This window comes from Tympanuchus pallidicinctus, unplaced genomic scaffold (genome assembly GCF_026119805.1).
Source record: "Tympanuchus pallidicinctus isolate F22 unplaced genomic scaffold, pur_lepc_1.0 scaffold7, whole genome shotgun sequence".
Classification (NCBI taxonomy): Eukaryota; Metazoa; Chordata; class Aves; order Galliformes; family Phasianidae; genus Tympanuchus; species Tympanuchus pallidicinctus.
In genome coordinates this window covers 16,213,343-16,230,228 of record NW_026294791.1, presented here as the reverse complement: position 1 = coordinate 16,230,228, position 16,886 = coordinate 16,213,343, and the positions used below count along the sequence as shown (strand labels likewise).

Genomic DNA, 16,886 nt, shown 5'->3' with positions numbered 1-16,886 from the left:
TTAATTGCTTATGTAAATTCATTACCCAGTAATTTGAGTCACTGAGACACGTTAAAGAAAGACCATAAAAGTCAACCAAAAGGAACAATTATTAGGAGCAATTCCAATTTGGAAAAAGCTCTGAGGGATTTTGAATCATACATAGGTGAATTTTTCACTGTTGGCCATGCCAACGTTGCTGACTTCTATGTCAGCATGGAATGATGAATGTTCTGTAGCACTGCAAAATTTCAAAACATTAGTAAGTATTACAAAACATTCCTTAGAATGTTGGGAAACTATTAGCATAGGGAAACTGATCTGTTATGGATGTCATATACAGCAAATGATTTATGATAGTACAGAAAACATATGATGCTGAACTTGCTTTGCTAAGCAATAAGGTATTAGCTATTTCTAAAGCTAACCAGTTTGGAGATCTAGTACATTATATTACAGATTTAAATACGTACATGTCTTTCCCAAAACCAGGAGTTTCATAGACTTAGTTCCCCTTTTCTTCTCAACTTTCCTATAATCAATGTGTGGTTTGCTTCCATGATATCAAAGAATGAAAATCTGCAAGGTCTGTTCCTAATCTGGCAAACTTTCCCAATAATGAATTCCACTAAGCTCACCAGAGGGACGCAGAGTGGAAACAGTCATCTCCCTACACTGAGGGAGCCAGGCTCTTGCTATTGCATGATTCCCACACATTCAATAAAGTCACACTGAGATCCTGCCATTATCCAATAATTTTTTTCAATATTTAACGGATTCGTCTGACTTCTGTTAGATGTCTGCTCTAGGAAAATATGGATTTCACTTTAGGGGAGATATTTTTCTCTGCTGATTGTAAGACGAGCAGAGGATGACTATATCAGTTATAGAGATATACACAATAGATGATTACATTTTGACATTCCGATATGGGAGCCAAATCCTAAATGCTGAGGGAAATTTCCAGAGTACTAAGTCAGCATAATGCTTGCCTGCATGTAGCAACATATTGTCAAAGTGGGGAATTTTATGTCTTAAACATGCTGTTGAAATACTGTTCATGTGACCAGGAAATATGACCCAGAGTGCCACCAACCAGTGGCCAACCGCACAGCAGCCTGGGAGCCCAATGACACCAGCCCTGTCAGGCAGCACCAGCTTCCTCTCGCTTCCCAGTTTGGCTCCTGGAGTTGGGCAGCACAGCCATTCTTATCCTTCAGTCAGATCTGCTTCGTGGCTTGATGGGAGAAAGAAGAGCAGAGGCAGCAGCAGCAGCTTTTCTCCGCCTCAATGCTTCTCCCATATCTGTCATCCCCTTCTCTCATGAACATCACCTAGCCACACTGCTCCCCCACACCCAGCTATCAAATTTTCCCTTCAAATTCCTTCCCTCAGCACAGCTAGCTTGGCAAAGTTAGCCCATCACCCCTGCTGATCCACATACACTCTTCTGTTTGGGCCTGCTGCAAATGGCCACCTCCTTCCCTCATGTCACAGCACTCAACAGCGCAGCTAAAAGCCTTGCATTGCTGAGCAGCTGGAAATGCTGCTGGAATAAGGTAACACTGGTCAAGGTGGTTATTCCAGACAGCCTGGAAGGTTCCTCACCTCTCTCTGGTACAAGAGTCATGACAGAGGAAATGGGAGCAAAGATGGGATGTTGAGATTATCTCCATATCACAGCTGGCCCACTTCCCCTCTTTTGTAACTGAAATGCAAGGACATCTAACTGGAAACAGAGCTTAAAAGTGATTTAAGGTTTGATAGAAACACCTTTTTCATTTTTTAGATAAATAGGTCCTATAACTCTTTGTAATGTCTTTTGGAAATCAGCTATGATTTTACCAGGTGACATCCTTGAAATTCTAGTCACACAAGATCAGGATTCTGCACAAAGCTGAAAGCATGCTTTTTCGCTGAGGTAATGTTGACATACAGCTGCAAAGAGACAGTGCTGAAACTTGATAAAAACAAGGCAGGAAAATCAGAAGGGATTCAGTGAAGGAATGCTGATAATTTAAAAAGTCCAGGATTCGGGCACACCTTGAAACACTCGATATGATGGAGACTTTGGTTGAAATTGCCACTGTATCTGGATCCATATGTGTTTATTTTACATTATGAAACAGAACTGATTGCTTGCATCTAAGTGTACACCAAGCAGGAAAATTAAAGGCAATTAAATATGCAACTTCCCTATTAGTCTTCTCCTACACATATTTTCCAAGTGTAAGACCTTGTAAAAACCATCATCAGTTCAAAAAGGAATGTCAGCACAACACTGCAAAATGCACCTATCCCCTTTATATCCGTACAAGGTTCTCTCACATCGCCTGTTTCCCAGCAGAAGTATCCCGAGCTGAATGCGAACACAGCTCCCTCTAGAGCTCGAGCATTAGATGAAAGCAGACCCCAGGCCCCAAAACTTGGGTTGATGGCCTGGCGAAGCAGCACTGCGGCTATCAATGAGTACGGGCCACGCTGGGGGCACAGAGCCTGCGGCACTGACGAAGCATTCAGCAAGCCTGTCCGAGATACCTTCCTACTTGTGAAAATGACATATCTTCCCAACAGCTTTGTAGGAAAAGCGTCCATCTGGTGTCTGGTTTACAGGAAAGCTGAGGTACAAATCCCCAAACAGTGTCTGGGGCTTTTTGGGGGGGGTTATTTTTTGTCTATCCTGACAGGAGTGAGCCCAACAGTTGTGTTCTGTGTGCTGAGCGGAGGCCGGCCAGACGTTTGGCGCTGCAGAAGGTGCAGACCTGAGCCAGCCGGCCCAGCTCGGCGGGAGCACCGCCCGGCCCCACCAGCATCCCACCGTGCGGCCGGACGGGAGGCGCGCTTGGCGCGCGGGCACGGGAACGCGCAGCAGCACGGCGCCAGGTGCCTCTGGGCACGAAGCCGCCCCTTCCCTCGGGCCCCTTCCCGCGGCGGGCCGTCCCTTCGCAGACCCCCGTCCCGCCTTGCGCAACCTTGCGATGCCGGAACGCTGAAGGACAGCCCCTCTCCCGTCCTCCCTGACCCCGCGCGGGACCCGGCTCCGCCGCTCGCACCGCCCGCGGAGTCTCCGCCTCTTTCCCAGACATAAGGACCGTCCCGGCCGCAGCTCACCGCGCTTATCCCCGTCGCGACGTCGCCGAGCCGCTTCCCGAGGATGCCGCGTGCCCCCGCCGGGGCGCGAGCCGTGCTGCTGAGCGCGCTGCTGTGCCGCCTGGCCGCCGCCGCCGGTGGGTGATGGCGGGAGGGGAGCGGCGGGCCGAGGTGGGGGGTGGGCGCGGGCTCAGCTCCCGTGACAGGGCGGCCCCGAGGGACCGCGGCCACGCGCGGCGGCCTTTGCCTTCCGCCAGAAACTTCGCGCGTGGCCGTTGGGGCGGGGGGCAGCGGCGGTCCCGTAGTTCAGCGCAGCTGGCGGAGCGCTCGTGCGCCTCGGGCGGTTTGTTTCCACGGGCGTCCTGATGTCCGCAGCCGGGGAGCTGCGGGGCGGCACCGGGAGCGAGAGGCGAGATTCGTTTCCCTTGTCGCCAGGTCTGAGCAAAGGAGGCCACGTTTAGGAAGCAATGGGGTATGGATGAGCGCAGCGCTGGCTTCCCTGAGGTCGCGGGGGTCGCGACTCGCCCAGCCGTGCGGGGTTTTCCACCGCGCTTTCCTCCGGGGCAGTTCCCCGAAGTGTCCCCTCGGCCCGGGCAGGCCCCCAGATGTGCGTGCTCAAGGCAGCACAGGGTTCTGAATAGTTTGAGTAGTTCGTCTTCCCAGAATAAATCGAAGGGGAACCGAGATTGATGCCTTCTGCATTAGAGACAGCGAGGGACTGTGAACCACACTGCTGTTGTTTGGGGTTCGGACACTCTCACGTGAGGGTCTTCTGTTTGGGGTTTGGACATTCTCATAAGGGTCTTCAAGATTCTCTAAGTTCTTAAGGGTTGTTGAATTGAAAACTAAAGTGAGGACTCATCTGGAGTTACCTCAGCAAGCTCGGAGTTAGAACAACAGTGAAAGAAAATAATTTTCTTCTCATATTTCTCACTTCTGCCAGGGCACATTCCTTCGGTGAGACAGCGGGAGCCCAAAGGGCAGGACTGGGCCTCTCCGCCTGAAATAACTCCCCTAAGTAGTGATTAGCAATGCTGCCTTTACCTAAACAGTGAGTGCAGGCAGCCAGCAGTTACGTGTAACGTGGCTAATGGCACTCTTTTCTCTTTTTAAAGGCAACCCAGGACTACCAACAGCAGTTAATATAACTTGGTCTTCAGTCAATTTTAAAACCATACTAAAATGGCAACCAAAACCATCGGGTTACTTCTACACCGTGGAAATACATGGGTAAGTGACATGGAGGTGTGTACATCAATGGCAGTTGAGGGAGATGTGTCTGGAGTGTTTGATTATTTCTGAGACAGAATTTATCATGAAAAGAGCTCACTTCTAAGGAAATTGACAAACAACTGCTAGCACTTCTTTATGTCTGACCGTAGCAATACCTGCTTCAGGTTTCTGGCTTTGCCCACTTCAGAAATGGGAAACTGAGCTTTAGATTGGTATTTCAGTCCTGGGGTGAGGTGTGGTTCCAGCTATACTAGAGACGTGTGCCAGCGTACTGGAAGAAGCTGACGTCTGATCTGACGTGCCATATATTAGACACATTCACCTTTTTATGTCTGAACTCAGTCTTTGTTCTTTAATCTCAGGAGGTGTCTGATAAATGTGAATTTTCTAGTCAGTGATTCACCATAATGTATGTTTAGTCTTGCTTGGTAATTCTGAAAATTACCTTTGTTCATCTAGCTCTGTCAAGACTTCCTCTGTCATCATGTTTTATAGAAACTATGAAATACTACAGCCATAAAAACGATTAGCCTGTGTCAAGTGTTTGAAACCTGTGCTGCACAGAAACTTCAGTGAAGTTCAGCCATAAATCTGTGCCATTCTTAGCTCTCGTATTAATTCATAGATCATTAATGAACATACCCTGAAGGGAGTCTTCATCATCAACTCTTCCACTTGTAATGAAGATGTGGTGCTGTAGTCTCTTCTGTGTATAAAAGTTGCCTAGAAATGAGAGCAGTCTCATGACTAATGGATGAAATACCAACGTGATGGTCTAATGTGCTCTTTTATTCTTTAGGCTAAGGGAGCAATTAAATGAATAGACTCAAAAGCACGCTGTTAGCAGAGTAGCACAACCTAGCTTAAGAGTTCAGTCTTACAAAGAGACAAGTGCGGGACACAGAACCTTATCTAGCACCGTGCAAGTTGAAATGTTTTATGAATCTGGAGTTTATTTTGCTTACGAAATATTGAAGTCTGTTTGCCCAAGGTTTAGCATAGAATCAGGTATAGTTCTGATATGGAGGAACTTCTTCAGACAAGATGTTCCTATAGACAACTTGCACTAAAATGTTTTCTCTCTCTTTCATGTACATTTGTTTGATCACCAAGATCAGATCTCTTTTGTCCTTTTTCAAAGCATTATTAGGATGCAAAGCAGCCATTAAAACTTTTTTTCCTTATGGCTTATTCATTATTTCTCAAGTAAATCCTCTATTCTTTAGAATTGAGAGAAATTCATAGAGGTAGTGTTTCTTACAATATTTTTTCTTGCTTCTGTAATGTAATACTGCAAATAAAATTGCTGCTAATGTTTTGTTCTTAGTGACATTTGTGCCTGCATAAATGCAAACACAAGGGACACAAATGAGTAGGCACTGTTACATTAAGCAATTACTGTACATGGCAGCAGATCTTCCCAGGACAACTCGTTTTTTAGGCAATGATGTTTAGACACATCTGTGAACAGGGATAACATTTTCAATGTGTTTTCTATACCTGTTTTTTTGTTTTGTTTTGTTTTCATAAATCAACTGAAGAAAAACCTCAAAAGGCATCTTTCCATAATTACTGTGGCTCATGTTTTTTTTTCACTTGTTTCTACAATGTGTTGTGAAATATACCTATGCAGAACTGTGGTTTGTTTTTGTGGGTTTTTTTTTCCCTTCTGCTTCCCAGCCTACTATACTGCAAGGCCATTCCACTGACTGAGGGAAATCTGTACAATTTGAATGGAAAAAATGTTTTTAACATGTATAAATAGCTTGAGAGAGTCTTTTTGGGAAGTGTTGACGCTTCTTTCTTACTCTTTTCAGGGAGACATCTGATACCAAAAAAAAATGCATAATGACTACAGAAACAGAGTGTGATGTTACTGATGCACTGCGGAATGTAAAGGAGACCTATACAGCACATGTATTATCTGTGAAATCCTTGGTGGAGGATAACTTTGAAGAACCACTTTTTGCGAGCTCTGAGAAATTCACACCTTATAATCAGAGTAAGTAGAATTCCCAATTAAATCTTTTCATTAGCTTCCTTTCAAGATGATTTCCATTGACTTAAACAAGGTTTGGATTTGGCCTAAAGCTTTCTCCTGTAGATTCTATGGATATCTTAGAAGGTGACATTCAGGCATAAAGCTTTCTCTCCTTATTGCAGAGCAGTGTGTAAGATTTTAGTCACTACTTGTTTCTTACTGCATTGTACACCACTTTATTAACATTGTGTACTAGATACAGACACTTGTTAATAATCCTGTGCTGCCTTGGCTGAGTAAACTCTTCTGTTTGAGGAGGGAAGGGAGTAAAGCTCTGTGATTCTGTGATTCTGTAAAGCGAGGAAAAGAGCATATTACGTAGAAAACGGTAGAAGTACAGAATAGCCAAGAGTGGGGAAAAAAGGTGATGCCAGTGTTTTAATTCAGAAAATGCTTTTTTAGCTATTATTGGGAAACCAAAGATCCAAAACCACACACAAGAAGATTCCAAACTGAACGTTGTGTTTCAAGATCCACTTACACCATATCTGTTTCCTAATGGAAGCTTTCAAAGCGTTCGAGATATTTTCAAACATGACCTGGAATACAAACTCTATTACTGGAAAGATCAAAGTTCTGGAAAGGTAAGGCCTTACTCTGCTTTTCTGCATATCCCGTAGATATATAACAGCTATACAATTTTTCTGCTACCTTGAAAGCACAGCCATTTTCGCAGAGGACCTGAAATGAGAAATGTTTTTTTCTTTACAGAAAGATGCAACAACAAAAAGCCATACGTTTGATGTAAGTGTTGACAACAAAAATAACTATTGCTTCTACGTACAGGGAATCATTCCCTCTCGCAGAGAAAATCGTAATGGTCAAGAAAGCATGGTGCTTTGTACCACTGTAGAAAGAACTGCTTTAGATGGTATGTATCTATTGAAGAGTGTTGTTCTGCCTTCTGCATTCCAACAGAAAGACACTTCAATTTTGAATATATTTTATAACTCTATGAAGTGTGACACCTAAGTTAAGAAATGAACTTACGTAGCTACTTCTTTAGCTAGCTGGAATTGGCTGTAGGGTTTTGCTAAACTGCTTGATTCAGTTTTAAATTGTCTGAGCTGTTGCCTGGTCACGAGGTTTCAGGTCTCAGCATTACATTTCGGCTTTGTTTTTTTTTGTTGTTTGGCTTTTTGTGTGGTTGGGTTTTTTTCCCCTCACTGTTTCCCTCAGATCCTCCCATACAAATGATCCCATAGCAAGTGCAAGTGGTTGATTATCTCTAAAGCATAGGAGTGCTGGAAATCTGACTGACAAGCATTTCCACTGATTTGTAGTTTGAACTGAAATGTATTATCTCAAAAGCAGATGATGAAACTAAGACTTTCTTTAGTGTTACACTGCCATATTAGCTGACAGACTGACTTCTCTTAAATATGTGAGCAGACTGTGAATCAGCCACTTTTATTCCAGCCTGAATAACACTTTTTTTTTTGTATAAAGTCTTGAATATTTATTAAATAATATCACAGTACTATCGTGCTTGTTTCCTCTCCATTAGATGAAGCAACTAGGACATTAAGTAGAGAACCTCTTAAGAAGTTTGCTTTCTAATTAACTTTATTATCTAGAGTATACACTTTCATATATCAAAATAGTTAAATTCTGTGTTACAATTTAAATAAGATTCTTTTTTATTGGTACTCTCTAGCTTTTAACCTAGAAAAAAAAATACCCACATGGACTTAGGTATTTTGTTGTTCTATCTAGATTAAAACCTACTGTGAACCACATGAAATAAAGCTTTACCTCAGTTCAAAGAATTCATTTTAAAACAAATTCAGTGCACATTGGGATAATCGTTCTACTTCCATGGTACCATGAAATACAGAAAACATTTTTTAGCTCAGTGTGAGAATTTATAGCAGTGTGACATCATCTCTGATAACTGAACCTTGGATTTTTTTCCCCAACTCTACAGAATACGGAGCAGAAGTCTTTATCATCATAGCAGTGGTGGCAATTGCAGTCATTGCTCTCGCCATTATCCTAGCAGTGATCCTGTGCAAACGCAATAAAGCAAAAACTGCACGAGAAAAAGAACCACTTAACGGTGTCTAAGGAAAAACTATTGTGGATACTCGTGGAAGATACAAAGGCAGAAAAAAAGATGGAGCCTTTAGCCTCTCTGGTACAGGAAATTTGAAGCTAAAACCTTTGGTGGACTCAAAGATCCATTACACAGTAACAGACTAAAAAAGAAAAAAGCCACAGATACCAGGAAGGCCCTGTCTCCAGTGTCTGAGGCTGGAAGAATATTGTGGTGACCGATGACAAGATGATTACCCTACTCACACATTTTTCTCAGCTAGAATCAAATGAATCTCTGATTTGACCAAGCACTCCAAAAGTATAAGATTTACTGAGCCAGCAGTCTTACGGTACTCGTAAGGGGAAGAAACACTGCATTTGAAAAATATGTCCTTTGCTAATGAAAAGGACCGTTTTTCTGTTTCTATGAAACAAAACCTCTACTTATCTGACTTTCTTACAATATTATTAACTGGTGAAATGATCTGTTAGTTCAGATGGTACGAAGAAGCTATTTCTGCACTTCTTGGATAAAACTGTCTTGGTTTGTTTATCTTTGGGTGTACCCAATCAGTGCTAAGCAAACAAATTAAGTGTATTGATGACCACTAATTAATGCTCTTGCACTAGATAGCTGCTAACCATATGGGAAGCATATCTGGATTACACTACACCTATAGTTCCACAGACATGGTAGCCTGTTGGTTCCAAGTAAGTGTTAGGGTAAACACTTCACAGTTTGAGGGACTAGTAACTCACTTCAGGCAAACACTGAGTAAGTAGCAGTAGTTACTGCATTTTGAACTTTATTCAAAATAAATGGTAAATCAATAGCTTATGTACTATAGATTCAAATAATCTTGGTGGTGGGATTCAGAGGTACCTTTTGCTATGACTGTTTTAATATTTATTTTATAGATGACAATCTAATTTTTATACTGGTGATACCTGTATTTATAGTAATTTATACTTTTCTAGTGAAATAAAGGTGGCTGGGAAAACAAGACTTTGTCTTCTTTTTTTTTTTTTAATGGAGTACAATATTCATTCTGGAACTCAAGTTAAAAATATGTTTAGGAAACTTATCTTGCGATTGAAGTTTACACAAGTTTCAGAAATGTAACCAAGACCATGTGAAATAAACCAGCAGGGCACCTACTACCTGCAAGGACAAAAGCATGAGAAGTCATACTTCATGAACTAACAATAGGTTTTGAAGCGTCCAAGTTGCTATTCAGCTTTCTGCTTGGTTAAGTGATTATTCAGGATCAGCTTCTTAATCTAATGGAAAGTATATTGGATGCCCATCTGGATGTTTGCTTAGGGATCCCCACACTGGTACCTGCACCTCTTTTGATTGGCCCAAAGCTGGTAGCTGCTGCAACGTTCTGCCTCTTGCTGCTGTAACAATGGGGATAACCAAAGCAGAAAGGGGAAAAAAAAAAAGCATCAAGCAGTTTACACGAATGGGCTGTATACCTCAAGGCTGTGTTTGTGTCTTTGAAGAGGATACCAACTGCTTTTATGAGAACTGATAACAAAAAAACGATTATCCCAGCCTATCAACTTTTACAGATGGCATTTGCTATTTGTTATTCTTACTACACAGAAATATAATCCTTCATATGGATTATGAGTCCTGTGGTAATGCCTGAGTGGTTAACAGATATTTGGTTTGTTCTTGAATTCTGTTATTTACAAGGAGAGAAAAAAAACTTTTTACTCAATATTGAGCAATAAATGCTTAATTTATTTAACATTTTCTAATAACATTTTCTGCATAAACCTTCTTTGGAAAAAGAATCTTAAACCAGCAATCAGAAGCATGAGAGTGTGTGGGTGTAAACTTAAAAGCATTCCAAAGTTGTCATCATTACTCCCCTGTTCCACTTCATTAGTTTCATTCAGAGTAGAGCTCAGGAAAGGCAAAAGTTCATAGGAAAACAAAAGCCCACAGGAAACAGCATAGAGTTTTTTAAACCATACCATGCATTCGATTACCTACATAGAACGATGTTATAAATTATGGTTCATTAGCTAGATTTTTCATTTGCTTTCAATATAAAGGTAGTTTTTATTAAAAGAAAGAAAGAACACCCACAGATTACAAACTGCCTTAAATGGTGTAAGAACGGCCCACTGCTGCACAAGTTTTGGAAACCCATGGCATTTCTGCTCCCTAGCTACAGTACTTTATAGCCTCAGCAATGCTCAGCAACCAGAGTCACGAGGCCTACAGATTCCATTTCTAAAGTTTTCTGGCCGTTTGTGAAGACATTTGAGAATGGGGCTTTTTCCCTCCCCCACCTCTCCTGCAAAGCTCAGTGGATCAGTGCATACAGCCCATGCAAACTGTTCTAATGCAGAAGTTTAACTTTCTCAGTATTGTCATTAGGAAGAAATACTAGATCATATCTAGGGCACACACACAGGGCCAGCTTCAGTGCTCTACAAATATTGGACAGGGCCAGCCAGGCAGGGAATTGATGTGAGAAGGCTTTTCCTACATACTATAGTTTCCTGGCCTATCTTACAAACACATTTCTGCCTTCACGTGGATTATACTCATACTCCTAATTCCCCATCTTCTGCTTTGCCTCCAACTCTCAAGAGGAAAAAACATTTGCAGACTTCCTTGACATAACACTTGTACAAATGAACATGTAGCATGGTATACTGTAAGAAGCCACTATCATTTTATAATATTGCTTTAAATTCAAATTTTTCTTCACACAAGAAAATACGGGCTGATGTGATGCTAGCTTTCTGCCAGCCCTAAGATCACTGTGGGTGATAAAATGCCTGCCATTACTTCAAATGAACAGCTTTACAGACTTAGATATGGCTGCAGACAGCTTAGCCAATCTATTCCTAGCAGACTCAGCTTTTCAGTGTGAGAAGGGTGCTACTGAGAGGCACAAAACAGTAAGAACACGATTATAAGCTTAACTTGGATCACTGTTCATGTGGCAGGACAAAATTTCTGCATTGAGTTAGAACAAACAGCTATGAAATATTCCCCTCCTATTTTCCAAGTTAGTACTGATTGCTGCACAATTTTAGAACTTCATAATACACAGGAACAAGTGGGCTGTTAAGAGGACCAGACGAGTCAGTTGATCAGTTTGCAGTTTCTCAGTGGTTAGCTGCTACAATAAGAGAGCTTCCTATAGCCTAGGTTTGTCACTCTTGGAGAGAAAAGTCCTGTACTGGAGCTTTGTTGGTGGGTTTCTGCGTGTTTTAACTCCTTTCTCAAACACAAAGAACAATCTGCTAGACAGGGCAGAAACAGGCACTAGTCATCTGAAGATCTTTCCCAAACCATTCAGTCTGGTGTTACCACACCATTCTGCACTCCTGCATAGCACGTTCACATCCTTAACATAGAGAACCTTTACAGAAAGGTGTTCCTTCCTTATATAGAGCTGTAGGTGCTCTCCAGTGTTACACAGCAGGTCACTTAAAAAAGCTCAGGGTTTAATGAACAGGACAGATGCACTGCAAAACTGTTTTTCCTTCTACCCTATGATGGGAAATGTTCCTGCCAGTTAGATTCTTCTGCTTCTTCTGGCACGAGCTCTAAAACAACCCAAATAGTTCATTTCAGTATCTTCCAAAAGGGCCCAGAGGAACACCTGCATCTCCTCCTGCCATTCCTCAGCAGGTAACTGTAAATGAATTAGGCAGTTTCTTAGAAAAAATTGCCACAGGGTCAATTTCTTTCAGTAAAATCTGCCCATATTCGGGAGAAAAAAAAGAATCGTATTGACTGCCCCCAGGGTTTGTACAGCCAGGTGCTATCTTGGATATCCAGCTGCAGGTATTATATCTTTTTCTCTGGAGAAAATTGTGCTCCATATTATGGAACTTCATTTGTGTTCAGTTTTTTGTTCCTATAAGCAGCTCAGAAACCTTCTGCTCCTTACTTCCCAAATTCCACTGCTGATGTTTCCATTCCACCTACCCATCCATCCTCTGTTCATTTCCATGACTACTTCTTCCCCAGAGATGCGCTCACCACTTCGTTAGGATCTCATATGAAAATATAGCATCTGAATAAATGTATATTCCTTAATCACCAATCAGGGATATGTTAATACCATAGCAACATTTTTCACTCTCTACAACTTCCCTTGCTCACCATAATCAAATCACAAACTTCCAGAGCATTTCCTAATGTTGTTTTGAGTGTCTCAGTGCACTTACTTACCATTAAAAAGTAACACTTCTAGTGACTTCTTAATTAACAATGAAGTCAGTAATCAGAACTTAAAGAATATTTGCAGTTCCAGTAAGTCTCAACACCACCTTTTTCTTTCTGTTTTCACATTTCCTACCCTCTTACTTCAGGTCATATTTAAAAAGCAAAGTACCCTGACATTATTATAATCACAAAACTCTTTCATCAAAAGAGCAGTTTAATTAAAAATCTCCATCCTCTGAATAGATGTTCTCCCAGTATGATCACATTTTTAGTTTGCCCTTCAGTGGTCCTAAGGCTAAATTAAAAATTGAATGTAATAAAAGATAAAATGACAAGGGAGATTTTAAAGCCTACTCCAATAAACAGTCATTACTTCTGCCAAAAAAGGTGGTATCTTTAAGCTTAATTAAAAGAGTATATTCTTGATTAACGTATTTCCCTTCTGCTGCATTTGTACTTTACCATTCACGTCCAAAGCATATCTTCACAGAGATTATAGTCTCATATTCCATCTTTCCACTTTATTCATAAAATATCAATTTTCTTCCATAAATCAAAGATGCAACCCTATCATCATATGTCTCTGCTTCAGCTATCTCTATTGGAGTAGAAGCATAAACACATCTTGTTTACTTTTCATAGTGTGAGATTACAATAGCAGCACTGTATAAGCAATTTATACTCCAGGAACCATCTCTACAATGCTAATCCTGCAATGAACATTCAGTACTACATTCCAGGCTACTTAGAACTAAGAAAGGATGACCTCAAGTGGCAAAAAAGAGGCATAACCACTATGTTACTATCAATCTAATTTTTCTTAAACGACCAGCATGCCAATCCTCAGTTTAAATACAGATTTCACCAAAACTTGAAGGAAAAGGTCATATTAAATTTATTAGATCTTCTCTTTCCTACTAATGAGGAGCAATGGATAACTTAAACAGCTCAATGAGACCAGTGGGAAATGTAAGAGTACTCTCCCTGGATACCTCCTGAATTCCTCCATGTAGTCTGTATTTCACTCTGCAAGCTTCACTAAGGACTTCAGGTTATAACATATCTTGTCCAGCTTTCTAGCACTGTTGAAGACAAGGCCACCACCACCAAGTACTTATTTACCCTTTGCTTAACAGTATTAAAATCTGCACAAATCCAAATTCATTTATTCTCAGAAAACTCAGTGGTTCAGTATCATAGTGTAAGGCAACAAAGCTGGTGAAGGTTCTGGAGCACAAGATTTATGAGGAGAGGCTGAGGGAACTGAGATCATTCAGTCTGGAAAAGAGCTGGCTCAGAAGAGACCTCAGAGCCCTCTAGAAATATCTGAAAGGAGGAGGTTGTGGCAAGGTGGGGGTCAGCCTATTCTCTAACATAATTAGCAGTAGGACAAGAGGGAATAGCTCCAAGTTGCACCAGGGGAGGCTGGATATTAAGAAAAACTTCTTTTCCAAAAGAGTGGCGAGGCACTGAAACAGCCTGCGCAAGGAGGTGGTGGAATCACTATCCCTGGAGGTGTTTGAGGAAAGGTAGATGTAGTATTAAGGTCATGGTTTAGTGAGCAATATTGGCAGTAGGTGGATCTTAGAGATCTTTTCCAACCTTAATGATTCTATCAAAAGATATTCACACAGCATTAAATCTCTTACCAGGCTTTCAAGATACCTGAAACACAGAACAGATTCCTGTCGCTGTCCTTTAAACTATTATGGATTGAGATCCCCTGAGAAGCCGTGATCTTTTAGGAGCATTGAAAAGTGTGTTACTACCTCACAGGGCACAAATGGTGCAGTAAAAGCCATGCAGGTTACGTAGCAGTGCAAGTATATACTGAACAACGTGTTCTGTGCCTGGTGACAAGTTTAAAAAAAAAAAAGGCACAAATAGGAAAAGACCAGCTGGAATGCAACTAGATTTGTAACAGTGGCTATTTTGGGCTTCACATGCCTTGAGTTCTACTAAGCTTGCTTCACAAACAACCTCCAAAAAAACTTTTTTGGGGAATTCCCCCCATTCCAAGGGCAGTGACAGGCACAGGAAGTTGCCAGAGGAACAGGTCTCAGGTGAGAGGCTGCTCTGCTCGTCTGTGCAGTTTCTCTCGTGAGGACCAATAACTTACCCACAAGCTCAGGAACACAAACACATGGCTGTACGCAGGAGCTACCGGCCTCTGAAATGCACCCACGTAAGCACTTTGTATCCCACTGATATGATACATTCCAACACTTCAGAGAAGGGCAAGGAAGTTTGCAGATACACCCTAATCATTACGATTTTTGTGAACATCAAAGGATTAAATTCAAGCAGCCTTTCCAAAATACTCTTAGGACTGTTACAAACACAACTATCCTAACAGAAAGTTATAATTAGATTTCATATAATCTACCTAGCATTTGTGAGTTTAGAAAGGCTAGAATTTCAATGTGCAGAATTGACTTTGGTCCCCAATTCCTTGTTACATTAAAAAAAAAAAAAAAAAAAAAAAGCACCTGCCAGTGGTTCTTAGCTTTCCAGAGAAGTTCTGTTGCAAATGTAAGATTGCATTGAAGTTCTAAGAAGCCTTCAACACACACTTCTCCTTAACCACTGCTTCCCCAAACACTTCCGTTCATCGGTCCCCGTATGCAGGGCTATCCTGCAGTACAACATCTGGCATATTAGCAGCTTCTGACACAGCTGTTTTTAGCTCTGTGGCTTTTATGCCAAGACATTCCTACAGCAGCACACCATGCTGAAGTAAATAAAGGGCTGGTTTACTTTGAAAAGCATCTTCATACTACTTAGCTTATCACGATTCACAAAGATTAAAGTAGATTTTCAGTCTATTAAGCAGTTTTAGTATCTGATAGCAATAAATGCTTACATCTAAGAAAATAAAAGGCATATTTAATTATGTAGAGGAACATCTCTTCAATTGCATATATGGTGTGGCTTTTCCAGAACAGCATTCTCCGAACTTCTTATAATCAGGATTTCTTTTAGCCGTGATTTGTGCCAAACTCTAAAGATACTTTAGTGCGGAAAATTTGCTCTGTCATGTAGGTGGAGTTCCCAAGTAGCAGTCTCAGCAGTCTAGGTTTTGCATAGACAGGCTTTGACCTCATTTTTCCAGTTCTATTTTGGTACAGCATCATGTGTGGATGCTATGTCTCCCAGAATGAAGGACAGATGGGAAATCTTGGTCTATGGAAAAGCAAACAGGCAGCAGGGCTGGACACTATTGCACAACAGCTCCTCTTGCCAGTAAAAGCCACTGTCTTACACTACAGACTCAACAGAGGACACCAAAAGTGAAGTTTCTAACCAGAGTTAAAGACGCTGTGAGTGCTGGGGCTGGTTTGGCAGTGATACATTTCACAGAAGTTCCCCTTGCCTCCTATTTTATAAAGCCAACTGTATAATTACTATTACTCTGCTGCACTCCTCATAGAATTGCTGGCAGTGTGTCTTCAGTTTCCAAAGCCAGCGCCCACAGAATTGCACCGGACATTTAGGCATGCGATTTCAATTTAATCTTCAAATTTATCATGTTTTTTTAAAGTATTCCCTTAAGATGCTTCTGTCTGTGGGCTTCCAGACTATTTATAGTCTGGCTCCGCTTTTGCATACAGGGAAAGAAAGTGATGCAGCAGCTCAAAGATGACTGTGCAACATTTAAGACAATGTTCTTCTAAGGTTTTAACAAAGATAAATTGCTTTTGTACTAGCTTGGCTGTAATTCTGCTTGAAGACAAAACCACGATGTCTTATGTTTGAATGCATATGAAGGATTTTGAGTTTTCTCAGAATGCATACATGTTGTAGAAGCCTTTACTGGGCAATAATTCTAATCTTTCAGGTGGAGTTTAAGGCACTACAATAAAATCTGACTGCAGGTGGTTGGAATGGTGACAGTGGCAGTCTGTTCCCCAACAGGGAAAAAGATGCTCATTAATTCATCAATAATAAGCTAACACACAAGGAAAAATAGGCAGACTAATCTGTAGCAATTGTTAATAGATACCTTCAAAGGTAAAAAGCCAATTTGCATATGGACAAGATGGTCCTACTTCCTGCACCATTCTACTTTTTGTACTTACTGTCACTTCAGACAGGAAGCATTGATGAGAATCCCGGTGTGCAACTTCCATGTTGACAACTTCAGACTGGATGATGTATGTCAAAAAACACCACCTGCTTTGGAGTTCTACTTGGAACAATACAAATCTGTCCATTACAAAGGAGAGATGCCTTAGACATCAACACTTGAAGTGTCACTTCAGAAATAAAAAGGAAGATTTTCTTACCTGTTCAGTTTTCCCT

The 16,886-nt window shown here is 41.3% G+C and overlaps 1 protein-coding gene across 1 annotated transcript; it reads left to right on the top strand.

Moving 5' to 3' along the window:
- The first annotated feature begins 3,018 nt into the window (after positions 1–3,018).
- Positions 3,019–9,384, top strand: F3 (coagulation factor III, tissue factor). Its single transcript, XM_052666573.1, has 6 exons — positions 3,019–3,206; positions 4,185–4,299; positions 6,120–6,304; positions 6,746–6,927; positions 7,055–7,214; positions 8,271–9,384. Exons 1-6 carry the CDS (start codon positions 3,134–3,136, stop codon positions 8,408–8,410), a joined length of 855 nt encoding a protein of 284 aa, XP_052522533.1. The 5' UTR covers positions 3,019–3,133; the 3' UTR covers positions 8,411–9,384.
- The last annotated feature ends 7,502 nt before the right edge of the window (positions 9,385–16,886 follow it).